This window comes from Oculina patagonica, chromosome 5, assembly GCF_052425735.1.
Source record: "Oculina patagonica isolate OP01 chromosome 5, crgOcupat, whole genome shotgun sequence".
Taxonomy (NCBI): Eukaryota; Metazoa; Cnidaria; class Anthozoa; order Scleractinia; family Oculinidae; genus Oculina; species Oculina patagonica.
In genome coordinates, this window is record NC_135762.1 from 22,301,218 (window position 1) to 22,318,427 (window position 17,210).

Sequence of the window (17,210 nt, forward strand, 5' to 3'; positions counted from 1 at the left end):
GTGATCTGTTGTGATTGTCATTTATGTGCTATTCACCATTGTGCTTATTCTCCGAGTTGTATTCGGACGGAGTTCTGTTTATCAAAAATGATAGCAGATGTTTTGAAGTTGTGTTTGTAGAAGGAAACAAACCTGGTGTGTTTTTATTTACCATTAAGCGAAGGACCGAAAAAAAAAATTGTGAAAAGCCACGTTTATGAACAATTTTATTTTTGCACGTGTTTCTGACGCAACAGATCTTAAAGCCAGGCTGGCAAACTTTAACTTCCGCGCTGGTGATACATGAACGCCGTAATTACACTCTTGAGTGAACTATAAATTAAATCAGTTTTTATTAGAACGATTTTAAGAAACCAATTTGCACGCACGTAAATGCAAAATTTTATTCTACCCCAGTTTGCACGAACTTTACCGGGCGTCCCGGGGCGAGTCCGGTTGTCAATTCGCTTGGTGACTCTTTTGTCGGCGATTCACCCCGTACCATCACTTGGCCAATATGCTTGGGTTCATTCTTTGTTTTCACATGACGTCATCAAAATTCTAAAATCCAGAACCGCGAATCCCCTGACTTTTTATCCCTCACTGGCTATATATATCTTATTGAAGGTTTTCAGCTCGATAGCATGCGCCGTATTTCGGATATAACATTTTGAATTTCGGAGTTCCGCGCCACACGACATCAAAATGGCCGCCTGAAGGCTGTCACGTATGCTTAAAGAAAATGCCTCATCCTGTTATTTTTCACAACCTAAACAGTTAAGGTTTTACGAGAAGTGTTTATGAGAAAGTTTTCGTATTCATGAAGGTGAAATGACCGCTTTTTATAGCAGAAGTGAATGTCGGATGTTTTAATTGATTTCCCGGGGCCAAGTTGGAGCCCCTTCACACGGACTCCAGCATGGTGTTTCCATACAGTGCTCTCTAAATTTTTGTGGAACATTTTGACGGATAACACGAGTACGGAATACCGTACAGACCTGAAACTTCGACACGTTGACTATCTAGTAATTTTCTACAACCTGTAATATTCCTGATTTTTTTTTTTGACTCAATAGCTTTGGATTTATTTTTTTGGCAGCGCGTGACAGTAGCGTTACTGGCGTGACAGTGAAAACCAGCAATTTCTTTGTTTAAAGCAACAATTAATGCATGGTGAAACCCAGTTTACCTTGGATCGATTAAAACCAATTACATTAAAATTGTTTTTCTTTTTCTTTTTCTTTTTATGATTACTGAAAACTCGCCAGCCATGAAGCTAGTCGAAGTCATGTTCTCTGAGAGCAGCATATTAACTTCCTGCAAGATCAATATGCCTTTCTTGGTTGATGAGTTCCTTATTGAGGATATGAAACTCATGACATGTTATCTCAGGAAAGCATATCGACCTCGTGCTGGATTATTCTGTCTTACTTGGATGGTGAGTTCCTTATGGAACTCATGCTATCTGAGGGCAGCATATCGAGCTCGTGCTGGATTATTCTGTCTGACTTGGGTGGTCAGTTCCTTATGGAGCTCATGCTCTCTTGAGGGCAGCATATCAACCTCGTGCTGGATTATTTTGTCTTACTTGGTTGGTGAGTTTCTTATGAAACTCATGCTATCTGAGGGCAGCATATCGTCCTCGTGCTGGATTATTCTGTCTTAACTGGTTGGTGAGGTCCTTATGGAACTCATGCTACCTGAGGGCAGCATATCGACCTCGTGCTGGATTATTCTGTCTAACTTGGTTGGTGAGTTCCTTATGGAACTCATGGTATCTGAGAGCAGCATATCGACCTCGTGCTGGATTATTCTGTCTTACTTGGTTGGTGAGTTCCTTATGGAACTCATGTTATCCCAGGGCAGCATATCGAGCTCGTGCTGGACATGAGCTATAGGATAAGTGGAGTTCGTCTAAATATAATACCAATAACTTCTTTAAGTCTTCGTCTTCTTTCGTTTATCGAATTACTTGACAACACATGGGTAACCAAGCTTTTGTTGAACCGAGAATGCCTGGATGCTAAACTAATTTGCAATTGCAGTGCCCGTGCCCACTCTCTTAAACAAAAACCATATCCTTTGAGGGAAGGTATGCCTACAGCTGGCTAATTTGCATTTGGGACTATGTGTATAATACCATGGGTAGGAAAATAATCCCTTCGATTGTGTGAAGCTCGTAAGATCCAAAGGTGGCCATCTCCTTATATGGAAGGTAAAGGTAGCCAACCTGGGGTGTCTCCAAAGACATTGGACATTGGTTTACCCGGAGTAGTTGGATTCTTGCTTAATTAAATGGTTGAACTTTGCGAGTATGAATTGGAGTTAAGAACTATTAACATCACCTCTGAAACAGATTGAAATAATACAGGCTCGCCCGCTATTACAACTTCTCTTTATTTTCCGGTCATTAACTAACGTTTCAATGTTGAGAGAATTAGTGAGCGGAGAAAATATATTTTTTCGGCTACATTCCAGAAACAGTACTGGATTCTCCGATGTCAAAGTTGCACGCCGCATGTAAATAATTGTATCATATATACGAGTCGAAAACATTAAATCAAAGAACTGCTCTTGCAACCTTCAATTCGTCAAAAATACCTGCATAAAAAACTAACTCACCCTATGCGGAAATATTTCTAATTTATTTTATTTCAAAAACACAGCCGTAAAAGCCGATTTTTCGATGCTTAAATATTCACAACGACAATTAGTGAAGAGATTTGAATATTCGTATTGCTAAGTTGTGACCACACAAACAATCACACTTATCCGCACGGGTAAAAATGTCACTCGTTGCTTTTTTAGGCAACGTTAGAAAACTTCAGCTAACTCCATAGCGAAAAAAAATAACGACCACCAAGCTATCCGAGATTTACCTATCTTTTCTGCCGTTCGGCCGCCAACACCTCCAAAAAAAAACAAAATTCATTTCTTGTTGCGAAACTTTTTTGCATAACCTTCCATGTGGGGAAAAGCTCAAGTTTGTCGCCTTTTTCAAACCTAACCAGGGGATTGAGAGTGCTTTTTAATCTTACGAGCTTAACACGAAATTTAAAAAACAATACCTATTGTTTGTTCGGTTTAGTGATTGACAAAAACACAAAATCTCCTAGCAACGGTAAAAAGTTTCCTACCCAGTGATATTATTATTTCGCCGTAACGCCAAATGCAAATTAGTTTAGCATCCAGGACTTCTCGATTCATCAAAAGCTTCTTTACCCATGTGTTGTAAACTAAGTCGAATAACAACGAAAGTACAAAGACGACTTTAGAGCTTAGTTATTGGCTTTATATTTAGACGAACTCCACTTATCCTATAGCTCATGTGCTGGATTAATCTGTCTTACTTGGTTGGTGAGTTCCTTATGGAACTCATGCTATCTGAGGGCAGCATATCGACCTCGTGCTGGATTATTCTGTCTTACTTGGTTGGTGAGTTCCGTATCTGAGGGCAGCATATCGACCTCGTGCTGGATTATTCTGTCTTACTTGGTTGGTAAGTTCCTAATAGACCTCATGCTATCTGAGGGCATCATATCGACCTGGTGCTGGATTATGCTGTCTTACTTGGTTGGTGAGTTCCTTATGGAAATCATGTTATCTCAGGGCAGCATATCGACCTCGTGCTGGATTATTCTATCTTACTTGGTTGGTGAGTCCCTTAAAGAACTCGTGCTATTTGAGGGCAGCATATCGATATCGTGCTGGAATATTCTGTATTACTTGGTTTGTGAGTTCCTTCTTTAGCTAATGCTCTCTGAGGACAGGATATCGACATTATGCTGGATTATTCTGTCTTTCTTGGTTGGTGAGTTCCTTGTGGAACTCGTGCTATCTGAGGACAGCATATCGAACTCGTGCTGGATTATTCTGTCTAACTACGTTGGTTAGTGACTTATGAAACCCATGTTATCTAAATGCAGCATATCGACGTTGTGCTGGATTATTCTGTCTTACTTGGTTGATGAATAACTTATGAAACTCATGGCATCTGAGAGCAGCATATCGACCTCGTGCTTGATTATTGTGTCTTACTTGGATGGTGACTAACATATGAAACTCATGTCATCTGAGGACAGCATATCGACTTCGTGCTGGATTATTCTGTCTTACTTGGATGGTGACTAACATATGAAACTCATCTCATCTGAGGACAGCATATCGACTTCGTGCTGGATTATTCTGTCTTACTTGGATGGTGACTAACATATGAAACTCATGTCATCTGAGGACAGCATATCGACCTCGTGCTTGATTATTGTGTCTTACTTGGATGGTGACTAACATATGAAACTCATCCCATCTGAGGACAGCATATCGACTTCGTGCTGGATTATTGTGTCTTACTTGGATGGTGACTAACATATGAAACTCAACTCATCTGAGGACAGCATATCGACCTCGTGCTTGATTATTGTGTCTTACTTGGATGGTGACTAACATATGAAACTCATCTCATCTGAGGACAGCATATCGACTTCGTGCTGGATTATTCTGTCTCTCTGAGAACAACATATCCACCTCGTGCTGGATAACTTATGAAACTCATGGTATCTGAGAGCAACATATCGACCTCGTGCTGGATTATTATGTCTTACTTGGTTAGTAATTTCCTTATGGAACTCATGCTATCTGCGAGCGGCATATCGACCTTGTGCTAGATTATTCTGTCTTACTTGATTGGTGAGTAACTTATGAAACTCATGTCATCTGAGGGCAGCATATCGACCTCGTGCTGGATTATTCTGTCTTACTTGGTTGGTGAGTAACTTATGAAACTCATGGTATCTGAGAGCAGCATATCGACCTCGTGCTGGATTATTCTGTCTTACTTGGTTGGTGAGTAACTTATGAAACTCATGTCATCTGAGGACAGCATATCCACCTCGACCTCGTGCTGGATTATTCTGTCTCTCTGAGAACAGCATATCCATCTCGTGCTGGATTATTTTGTCTTACTTGGTTGGTGAGTTCCTTATGGAACTCATGCTATCTGCGAGCAGCATATGGACCTCGTGCAGGATTATTTGTCCCACTTTGATGGTCAGTTCGAGCTCATGCTATCCAAGGGCAGCATATTGACCTTGTTCTGGATTATTCTGTCTTACTTGGTTGATGATTAACTTATGAAACTCATGGCATCTGAGAGCAGCATATCGACCTCGTGCTTGATTATTGTGTCTTACTTGGATGGTGACTAACATATGAAACTCATGTCATCTGAGGACAGCATATCGACTTCGTGCTGGATTATTCTGTCTCTCTGAGAAGAGCATATCCACCTTGTGCTGGATTAATTGTCTTACTTGGTTGGTGAGTTCCTTATGGAACTTATGTTATCTGAGGGCAGCATATCGACCTTGTACTAGATTATTCTGCCTTACTTGGTTGGTGAGTAACTTATGAAACTCATGGTATCTGAGAGCAACATATCGACCTCGTGCTGGATTATTATGTCTTACTTGGTTAGTAAGTTCCTTATGGAACTCATGTTATCTGAGGGCAGCATATCGACCTCGTGCTGGAATATTCTTTTTTACTTGGTTGGTGAGTAACTTATGAAACGCATGGTATCTGAGAGCAACATATCGATATCGTGCTGGAATATTCTGTATTACTTGGTTTTTGAGTTCCTTCTTTAGCTAATGCTCTCTGAGGACAGCATATCGACTTCGTGCTGGATTATTCTGTCTCTCTGAGAAGAGCATATCCATCTCGTGCTGGATTATTCTGTCTTACTTGGTTGGTGAGTTCCTTATGGAACTCATGCTATCTTAGGGCAGCATATCGACCACGTGCTGGATTATTCTGTCTTTCGTGGTTTGTAAGTTCCTTATGGAACTCATGTTATCTGAGGGCAGCATATCGACCTCGCGCTAGATTATTCTGTCTTACTTTGTTGGTGAGTAACTTATGAAACTCATCTCTTCTGAGGACAGCATATCGACCTCTTGCTGGATTATTTTGTCTTACTTGCTTGGTGAGTTCCTTATGGAACTCATGTTATCCGAGGGCAGCATATCGACCTTGCACTAGATTATTCTAACATACTTGGTTGGTGAGTAACTTATGAAACTCATGGTATCTGAGAGCAGCATATCGACCTTGTGCTGGATTATTTTGTCTTACTTGGTTGGGGAGTTCCTTATCGAACTCATGCTATCTGCGAGCGGCATATCGACCTTGTGCTAGATTATTCTGTCTTACTTGGTTGGTGAGTAACTTGTGAAACTCATGTCATCTGAGGGCAGCATATCGACGTCGTGCTGGATTATTCTGTCTTACTTGGTTAGTGAGTTCCTTATGGAACTCATGTTATCTGTGGGCAGCATATCGACCTTGTGGTCGATATGAAACTATGTGTCTTACTTGGTTGGGGAGTTCCTTATGGAACTCATGCTATCTGCGAGCGGCATATCGATCTTGTGCTAGGTTATTCTGTCTTACTTGGTTGGTGAGTAACTTATGAAACTCATGGTATCTGAGAGCAACATATCAACCTCGTGCTGGATTATTCTGTTTTACTTGGTTGGTGAGTTTCTTATGGAACTCATGCTACCTGCGAGCAGCATATCGACCTCGTGCTTTATTATTCTGTTTTACTTTGATGGTCATTTCGAACTCATGCTATCCGTGGGCAGCATATCGACCTTGTGCTGGATTATTCTGTCTTTCTTGGGTGGTGAATTGCTGATGGTACTTATGTTATCTGAGGGCAGCATATCGACCTCGTGCTGGATTATTCTGTCTTACTTGGTTGGCGAGTTCCTTGTGGAACTCATGCTATCCGAGGGCAGCATGTCGACCTTGTGCTGGAAGGGTATTGATGTATTGCTGCCTTGTATTACCACTATAATAAATCGATCGCTAGAGCTTGGAGAGTTACCTGCCACCCTCAAGCATGGCCTTGTAACACTGTTATTGAAAAAATGTGATCTCGACCATGAAATACTACCGTCCCATCAGCAACCTTCCATTTCTTGGTAAGGTCATCGAGCGCATAGTAGCAATGCAGGTTAAACAACATCTGGTCATCAACAACCTGTATACTAAAACTCAGTCAGCATACCGTGCATATCATAGCACCGAAACAGCTTTGCTACGAGTTTCTAACGATATCAACTTCGCCCTAGATAATCACGATGACGTTGTCCTAGTATTGCTTGACTTATCATCAGCTTTTGACACTATCGACCATAGTGTCCTTATGGATAGATTATTCACCCGGTTTGGTCTAAGAGGTACTGCCCTGGCTTGGATCAAATCGTATCTAACGAATCGCTCGCAGGCGATTGTCATCAAAGACGTTCACTCTTTTTCTGCTAAGTTGATCTGCGGTGTTCCTCAAGGTTCGGTGCTTGGCCCGTTGTTGTTCTCCCTTTACGTTGCACCCATTGAAGATATTATCATCGCTCATGGCCTCCAGTCCATGATATTCGCGGACGATACGCAAATGTACTTGGTTATGCAACGATCTGAACAATCATCTTGTTTGAGCAAGGTAGAGCTTTGTGCACAGGATATCATATCTTGGATGGCTGATAACAAATTATTATGCAACTCATCAAAAACTGAAATTTTGCATTTTTCATCTCGCTATCTTCAGCGTCAACCTATAGCCGCGGTGAATATTGCTGGCTCTGAGATCAAGACAAGCGTGAATGCCCGAGATCTTGGGGTCGCTCTTGACCAGTGCTTAACGATGTCCACGCATGTAAGCAATCTTTGCAAATCTGCTTCATTTGCTCTAAAGCGTATTGGGAATATTGGTCAGTATCTTGACCAACCGAGCACAGAAAAACTGGTTCACGCGTTTGTGTCCTCTAAACTGGACTACTATAACAGTCTCTTGTATGGTCTCCCTGATAAAGAAATCTCGAAAATTCAACGTGTTCAGAACTCGGCCGCCCGACTGATAACCTGAAGAACACGGAGAGCAGATCGCATCACCCCAATCCTCCGTCAGCTTCACTGGCTGCCCGTGCGCAAGCGTATAATTTTTAAGATTTTACTTTTAACTTTTAAAGTTTTAAATGATTTAGCACCCAGTTACTTGGCGGAACTTCATCGACCGATTAGGTGTCTTCGTTCAAACAATGATCACCTGCGACTGCAGAGACCAGTCTTTAAGACCAAGAATTACGGTGGGCGCGCTTTTTCATCTTGCGCGCCAACATTGTGGAACAGTCTCCCGCTTGATGTGAGAAGTGTTCTATCGGTTGACACTTTTAAAACCAAGCTTAAAACGTTTTATTCAATAATGATCTTTAGTATTTTTTTTTTCTTTTCTTTTTTTAATGAATTTTAGTATTTTATATGAATTTTAGTATTTTTAATGAACTTTAGATTTTAAGAATTTAGTATTTTTATCCTATTGTAATTTTAAATATTTTTACTTGTAAGGGCATTGAGATTTTTAATGTAATGCACTAGAAATGAATTTATTATTATTATTTCTTGGGTGGTGAATTGCTGATGGTACTTATGTTATCTCAGGGCAGCATATCGACCTCGTGCTGGATTATTCTGTCTTACTTGGTTGGCGAGTTCCTTGTGGAACTCATGCTATCCGAGGGCAGCATGTCGACCTTGTGCTGGATAATTCTGTCTTTCTTGAGTGGTGAATTGCTGATGGTACTTATGTTATCTGAGGGCAGCATATCGACCTCGTGCTGGATTATTCTGTCTAACTTGGTTGGTGAGTTCCTTGTGGAACTCGTGCTATCTGAGAGCAGCATATCGACCTCGTGCTGGATTATTCTGTCTAACTTGGTTGGAGAGTTCCTTATGAAACTCATGCTATCTTAGGGCAGCATATCGAGCTCGTGCTGGATTGTTTTGGTCTAACTACGTTGGTTAGTTCCTTATGAAATCCATGTTATCTAAATGCATCATATCGACATTGTGCTGGATTATTCTGCGTTACTTGAGTGGTGAGAAACTTATGAAACTTATGGTATCTGAGAGCAGCTTATCGAACTCGTGCTGGATTATTCTGTCTTACTTGGTATTTGAGATTCTTATTGAACTCATGTTATCTGGTCATTTTATGACCTCGTTCTTGATCATTATGTCTTACTTTCGCGGTGAGTTCCTTATGGGACATACAAAGAGATAAAATTTCGCCGATCATTTTGTTCTTCAGTATATGTTCTTAAAAAGTTTACGATGCGTTTGTTATGGAATATTCTGGAATAAGAATATATTCCAGAATATCACGGTTCAAACTTGTCATGTCTTACCTTGCGGCGAAGATGCGTCAGTCTTAGAATGAATGAAGAAACGAACTAACGAACGAAGGAACGAACGAAGGAAGGAAGGAACGAACGAACGAACGAACGAAGAAACGAACGAACAAATGAAGGAGCGAACCTAAGAAGAAACGAATATACAAACGAATGAATGAAAGAACTAACGAAAGAATGAGCAAACGAAAGAAGGAATGAACGAGGAATGAACGAACGGACGAACGGACGAACGAACGAACGAACGAACGAACGAAAGAGGGAAAGAACAAATAAACAAATGAATGAACGAACGAACGAACGAACGAACGAATGAATAAAAGAATGAATGAACGAATGATAGGTGTAAGAGGGAGTAATTTAGATCCACGTTTATAAGCCTCACGTGCAGAGCTCTGTACACGTGGCATTAGACACATTATAAGACTCCAGCATCATTTATCGTTTAATATCCCGTTGTCTGTATTGAACTTCCGGTAATTCTAATTTGTATTTTACAGAAGGCACTGTTTACATTTTACGTTTCCTATTTTGTAGTTGACAGTTTTAACGCATTTTAATTTTTAACACATGAATGAATAAATACACTGTACATTTTGCAGTTCCAGTTATTTATCGAGTACTTTTAAGTACAACATTAAACTGGTGTTGTTGAATTGTTTTAGCTATTTTTCAAAATCTTGCTATATCTGACAATGCTTTCGATTCTGTAGCTTACTTTTGTTTACAATGTCTTAACTGGTCTATACTTTTCTTCCCTTGCGATCGAAACGATTAAAATACAAGGCTCATTCCAAACGCAGAGTGGCTTCAGTAATCATTCCTTGATCGGGTGCCTGGCTGACAGTAAAAGTGTTTTTCAGTCTTGATCTTCTTGTAGTAACTTCTTTTTCTGTCGTTGTAACATGAATCCGTCTACTAGTTTCTATTCCCAACATCCCGAATATGGCTTTCTTCAATTTTCTGTTGAGAAATCCGTACAGTACAGGATTCAAAACGGAACTTAACTGCATACAGAATGTGGATGTCATCCAGATTTCCCGCGAAAAATTGTCACTTGCCAAGCTGGCGTTTTTCAATATGCCTTGAGGTAGCCAGCAAAAAGTGTATAAGCTTGTTACTATTACTACCTTTCTTGCTATGTAGAATTCCTCATTTCTGTTCGCAAGGATTCCTTGCTTCTTAATGGTGTGCGTTTTTGCAGCGTTTTCCTGTGCTTTGCGACTTGTAGCTTTCACACGGAAGAAGTTTCTACCGAAAGAACTGGATACTTGCTTTCGATGCAAGCGAACCAATTTGAGAATTGCAAAGTTTAAGGAAACCGTTGTAAGAAAAACGATATTTCCAAACATAGTTAACAGGAACGAAGTGATTGAAGACTCTTCTTTTGAAATAACGCAAACTGCTTCTTTGGCGTGAAATTTCACCTCTTCTTGCGCAATAAAGTGAGTCGAACCGAGAATAAACGAGAAGATCCAAATTGCCACGGTTAATATTCGCGTTGAACGTTTAGTAAAGATTTCAGTATATTTTTTGTAATGAACAATAACGAAGTAGCGATTAAGAGTTATCAAGGTTATGCTAAGATGCGATGTTGTGAATAGAAAAGAGTTTAACACCGCTTGGTATTTACAAGCTTCAAGTCCCAGGCGCCAACCTCCAAAAATCAGCACCGACGCAAGCAAAGGGTGTGTAGTAATGGCAGAAAGTATATCGATGATCGACAAATTCACCACCAGTAGATTTGGAATAGTTCTTAACGTCTTGCGTTTGCAAAACGCTGCGATAATCAACGTGTTTCCAACTATTGATAAAATCGCGAAAACAACTGCGAACGTCGATTCGAATGCGACGGTAACATTTGACCGATGTGGCAAGTCGAATTCCCCAGCACTTTCCTCCATCGCCGAGCTATCTTTTCCGTGACACTTTTTTCTCTCTAGAAACGCCAGTTTATCCGTCCTTCTTTAAACGTTCTTCATTCCGCCCCTGTCACTTGCAATTACAAACTCAGTCTCCACTGCCAGCCGGCCAGTTTTATATATACTTTCAACCTCACGTGTTTTTAATTAATAGACAAATCGTTTCTCGTGATATTTCTTTGGCCGCTTGCGGGAAATTGTTCCGCCATTTAAAACAATTTATTTCAAATGGCTGTATATGAACGGATGGCAATGCTGAAATTGCCTTTCATTTTAGTTTTTAATAGGGGTTAAACCGGATCAAAATTTGTCAAGATTGTCATTTCGCTATGTATTTATCCTAGTTTTGTGAGGAAATTCATTTCAGTTCAGAAATGGTAAAAGATATTTTGAATAGATATATTTGAAAAAAGATAAAAAGTAACTTCCAAAATCTTAAATAAAAATGGAAGGGTTTTCAAACATTCCTCCCTGTGCCCTATTATTTGCCCCCAATAAAGAAATGGCGTTTTAAAGTTAAACGAATCAGTGAAGAATCAAAACAGCACGTTTTTTGTGAAGCGCCAACGTTGTCAACAACGATGTTCTGGGCGTTCTACAAAACAAGCTACAGTCGGTAAATTTTAACAGGCTTGAGTAGGTGTCAAAAAGGGAATTTTTTAAACAATAATTACCCTCCGAACGAGCTATAAATCAAATTAACGACATCGGATAAAACTCACATAACAGCTTACACGTGAGCTGTGGGAAGTAGCAGATGACTGGCTGTTTCACGGATAGCACGTTTCTGGCCGATACACGCACACGAATCTCACGTGCAGAAGTTTATGCACGTTATGTAACACACACAAAATTCTTGTGTCTATACTTGCGTTCATTAACTTAACTGGGAAGGTAAATAGAATAAATATCTTGTAGAGAAGTGAAGATATTGTGACCAGGCTGACAAGTCTCAGGAAATTTGAAGAGAAAAAGATCAACGATTTTTTGGAGTTCACTTAACCGTACAAACAAGTTACAAATATCCTTTTTATACGAAAACCTGGTCGGTCAAAAGTGAACGAGTTAATTTTAGCGGTTTTTTACAAAAGGAAAAATACAAGTAGTGTTTGCTACATTAAATGAAATATCTGAAACCTGAGTTTCCATCGAATGGTTTATAAATCAAACTAATTACACAATAAAACTTTTTAAATGATTTTTTTTAAAAAAAATAAATCACACTACACGCGAGTTGAATCACGAGGCGCACGCGCCTAACGATTTGATCACACGCGAACGATTGTGGGCATAAATTCAGCCAAACAGCCTGCCAACGCTGACGGTCGTTTCGGTAAAAGCCTGCCCCCTGTTTTACGAGCTTACATAAAATGTTGTCCATTACTAAGATATTGATATTATACATTGATTGAACATATTTCATATCCGATGTTGCGATACTTAAACGAGTCTCATGTTATGTAACAAACATCCGCTTAGTTTATTTCTGTTTTGCCAAAAAAGAACAGCCGGTTACGTAATGATATTACGACTTTTAAACATAGATGCCATGCAGGTTCCGAAGAACAGTACTGAGTAAAACCCTTACAGCTGTGACAATTGATTTGAAGTAAAATTGTGAAAACGCTTTCAGCCGACTAAAGTCAGAAAAATGAATGAATAAACATCACATTGTGTGGCAATTCTGAATTTTAGTGGGCATGTGGATTTTAAAATGCTTTGATAAAATATATGGTGCAACCCACTCATCATAAACAACCTACAAATGTGAAACGAATTCAATTTTAAGTTCAAATAAATTCTCCGCGCAACACAACGAGGAAAGCAGTTTACTGTAATGTAACATTTATAGCTCGCAGGACAGTTGATTTTGAAATATTTTTAAGGAAGAATAACATTACCGAATATCCATTTGAATTTGACGATGTGTGAAGTTTCTTAACAGGTAGGCCTTGTTATTTGGAATCTTTGTAACATGTTACTTGCTACGCCTGGTAGTTTCTTGCATTTATTTGTAAGTCTTGAGTCTTAGTATAACGAATGTAAAGGGAAGAAACTGAAATCTGTTGGTTTGTAAAGATATTGAAATTTTGCACACGCGCGAGTCGTGAAAACCGTTTCAAGGTAAACTGATCCGAATGTGTGGCTGTATGTGAATATCTGAATCCGGCTGAAAATTGGCCTTGAACCCCTGTACGAATTGGCCATTACAGCGACTAGGATGGGTCTCACATTGAAAAATTGTTCGCCTCTACGTATTTTTAACATTCTTCAAGCCTAGAAAGTTAATAACAGTCCAATGTCACAAACTGCTCTCGCAGCTTCGTTCAGATAACCAGCACGTTTCTTGAAAATACGCTCACACGAATCTCACGTGCAGAGGTTTAAACGCGTTACGTAACACACATTTATCGCTTAACTTTGATACTGCGATACTTGGACGACCCGGCTACATCCGTTGATTCACTTTGATTTGCCTTTGTTAAAAAATTAAACTGCAGGACGACCCAGGCATGCCATAAAACATCCGCTTAGGTTATTTTGGACGATAAAACTACAGTTACATAACGATGTTACGAGTTTCAAAGTTCCAAAGACTAATCAGATCCTGCTCTTTTTGACCGCTGGAATTTTATTTAATTGCATATATATTTGTGAAACCGATATCAGTAAAAAAAAAATCGATAAAGTGAAAAAAATAACATACATCAGTGAGGCTTTTAACCCACGAAATATATGTTTCAATTTTGTACGCAAATCCTAAAAGAATTCTGAGTTCTAGTTCTCGTTTCAACACAGCATAATTATTGCTCGAAGGACAGTTTTGAGGTAAACTTGTGAAACTGATATTAGCCAAATAAAAATCATCAAAATAAATGAATTTACATCACATCGAGTAACAAATTTGAATTTTCGTGGGCACGCGGGTTATGAAAATGCCGCACTAGGAAATACAAGTTGATAAAAGCTGCAACCCACGGAACGTATTTTTCAGTGTTCTACGCAAATCCGAATCTAATTCTGTGAGTTTAAATTCTCGATTCAACACAGCATTGAAAGCAGTTTTTGTGCATTGCTCGCAGGACAGTTAATTTTACAACATTTTGAGTTCTTACCGCATTTTGAGTCTTAATTTAAGTTCTTGGCTCAACACATCAGTGAAAACAGTTTAGTACATTGTTACAGTTGCAGCTTGCAGGACAGTTGATTTTGCCAAGTCAGTTTGAGGACTTATCATACCACCGAATGACAATTTGAATTTATTTGAACGTTGCGTGAAGTCTCTGAAAAGGTAAACCACATGTATTTTAAAGTCTCTTGTAACAGGCAACTTGCCTGGCCTAGAAATTTCTTGCAGTTTTTGTAAGTCTCGTGGTCAAGTATAAACAAATTCAAAGGGTAAAAAAGGTTTGTTGGTTTGCGAAAATATTCTTATTTTGTACTCGCGCGAACCATGAAAACCGAGTGAAGGTAAAATTATCAAACTGTGTGGCTGTATGTGAATATCTGAGACTGAAAGTTAGTCTTGAACCCCTGTGCGACTCAATAGGTTATTACAGCAACTGGAATGCGTTGCACACAGAAAAATTGTTCGCCTCTACGTATTTTTTCAATATTCTTTAAGCCTAGAAAGCTAGTAGTAGTCCATTATCGCAATCTGTTCTCACTGAACTGGGTTCAGATACCAGCACGTTTTCAAAATACACACACACGATTCTCACGTGCAGAGGTTTTAACACGTTACGTAACACACATTTATAAGATGAAGTATCGCTAAACTTTGATACTGCGATACTTAAAGTGCAGGATGACCCAGGCAGGATGGAGTGGGAGTGACTATTGTTTCAAATGTATTGAGTATCATTGATCATTGAAGTTGCGATACGTAAACGAGTGCTATGTCATATAGCATCTCCTTAGTTTATTTTTATTTGTTTTGCCACAAAATAACAGTTACGTAACACATGTAGCGAAGACTGAGAAAAATCCTGTTTTCTTTAACCATTGCGACAGATTTGTGTTAAAGTTGTGATAACGATATCAGCCAAATAAAACTCAGTAAAATAAATGGAAAAACATCACATTATGTACCAATTTTGAACTGTTTTCGTGGGCACGCGGGTTATAAAATGCGCACTAGGAAATACAAGTTGATAAAAGCTGCAACCGACGGTTCGAATTTTTCAGTGTTGTACGCAAATCCAAATCCAATCCAAATCCAAATCCAAATCGTTTAAACACAGCATTGAAAGCAGTTTTGTGCATTGCTTGCAAGACAATTAAGTTTGCCACATTTTGAGTTTTTGCCACGTTTTAAGACGGAGTTTAAATTTTCGGCTCAACACAGCAGTGAAAACAGTTTCATGGATTGAAACAGTTGCAGCACACAGTACAGTTGATTTTGCCAAGTCAGTTTGAGGACTTATCATACCACAGAATGACCATTTGAATCTATTTTGACGTTGCGTGAAGTCTCTGAAAAGGTAAACCACATGTATTTTGAATCCTCTTGTAACAGGCAACCTGCTTAGCCTAGACATTTCTCGTGACCAAGTACAACAAATGCAAAAGGTGGAAGTCTGTCGGTTTGTGAAATATTCATCTGAATCTGAAAATCAGTATGGAACCCTTGAACACGAATAGACTATTACAGCGACTGGAATGCGTTGCACACCGAAAAAATGTTCGCCTTTACCATTTTATTTATATTCTCCAAGCCTAAGAGCTAATAATCGCATGGTCTATTATTGCAATCTGTTCTCACTGAGCTTGGTTTAGATAAACAGCCGACGTTTTTTTTGAAAATTCACGTACACAAATCTCACGTGCAGAGATTTAAACATGTTACTTAACACACATTTATATAATAAGTATCGCTTAACTTTGATACTGCGATACTTGAACCATCCGTCTACATCCGTTGATATACTCTGACTTGTTTTTGTTTGGTCCGGGCTTTAAATAAATTTAAATCATTTTACACGTGAGTTGTATTGCAGCATACGCGGCTATCCGTTTCACCGCACGAAATGAGGTTCATGTTTCATCGGTTTACATTGATAAGCGAAAAAGGTCCCCCTTGCTATACAAAAAGTGTAAAAATGTTGTTCTTTTTTGAGCAGTCTTTGTAATATTTAATTTTCAATTTTTGGGGAGGGGAATTATGTCGACAGTTGTTTTCTGTCCAATCTGAATATGAATCGTGAACCCATGCACAAATAGGCTTTATCTTGAAGCGGTTGCAATGCAAAAATGCGTGTTTATCTGTAAATTTCTTTGATATTCTTAAATCCCACTAAGCTAACTATGAACACTCAATACTCCATTATCCAAAATTTTATTCCAATATGTAACTAAATATTTATTGTAGCTGTTACTAAAGCGGGTAATTTAACGGACTAACCACTGAAACACTCGACTGACCATTTGACGGCCAGCACGTTTCTGAAAAATACACGCACACGATACTTCACGTGCAGAGGTTTATTCAGTTACGTAACACACAAAATACGATTAAGTATCGCTTAACTTTGATATTGCGATACTCGGACAATCTACATCCGTCGATTTACTCTGAATTGTCTTCGTCTGTTTTGTGTTTTCAAAATACACCGGCAAGATACCCCAGGCAGGAGGGGGAGGGAGTAACTATTGTTAAATCGATTAAGAATCATTTATCATTGATGTCGCGTTACTTACTTGTCATACAACATCTGCTTAATTTATTTCTATTTGTTTTGCCACAAAATAACAGTTACATAACACTCGACTTTCCAATACGTGAGGTACAGGTAGCGAAGACTGAGCAAATGAGAATACACCACAGCCATTCTCGTCCCCATAGCCCTTTCGTTTCTCTTAGCCGGCTGGCCCTTGGAACATGAAAACGAAGGCCTCTGGGGACGAGAATGACACCACAGCATATTGCAAACTCGTCCTCAGGCGTCGCTCCTTGATCGTGCGAGGTGCACTTTGCGTTTTGGGATTGATAGTGCGCGCTTCGCTTAGCATTGTGGGACTGATGACTTCCTAACCATCTATCCCCGCGCTTCCTGTTTTC

General features: G+C 39.4%; 1 protein-coding gene across 1 annotated transcript; it reads right to left on the bottom strand.

The window, feature by feature from the left end:
- Positions 1-9,312: 9,312 nt before the first annotated feature.
- On the bottom strand, positions 9,313-11,131 carry LOC144655625 (alpha-1D adrenergic receptor-like). Its single transcript, XM_078515906.1, has one exon. It carries the CDS (start codon positions 11,129-11,131, stop codon positions 10,016-10,018), a length of 1,116 nt encoding a protein of 371 aa, XP_078372032.1. The 3' UTR covers positions 9,313-10,015.
- Positions 11,132-17,210: the final 6,079 nt, after the last annotated feature.

Coding starts and splice junctions, on each gene's coding strand:
- LOC144655625 (XM_078515906.1), bottom strand. CDS start 11,131: ATGGAGGAAAGTGCTGGGGAATTCGACTTGCCACATCGGTCAAATGTT.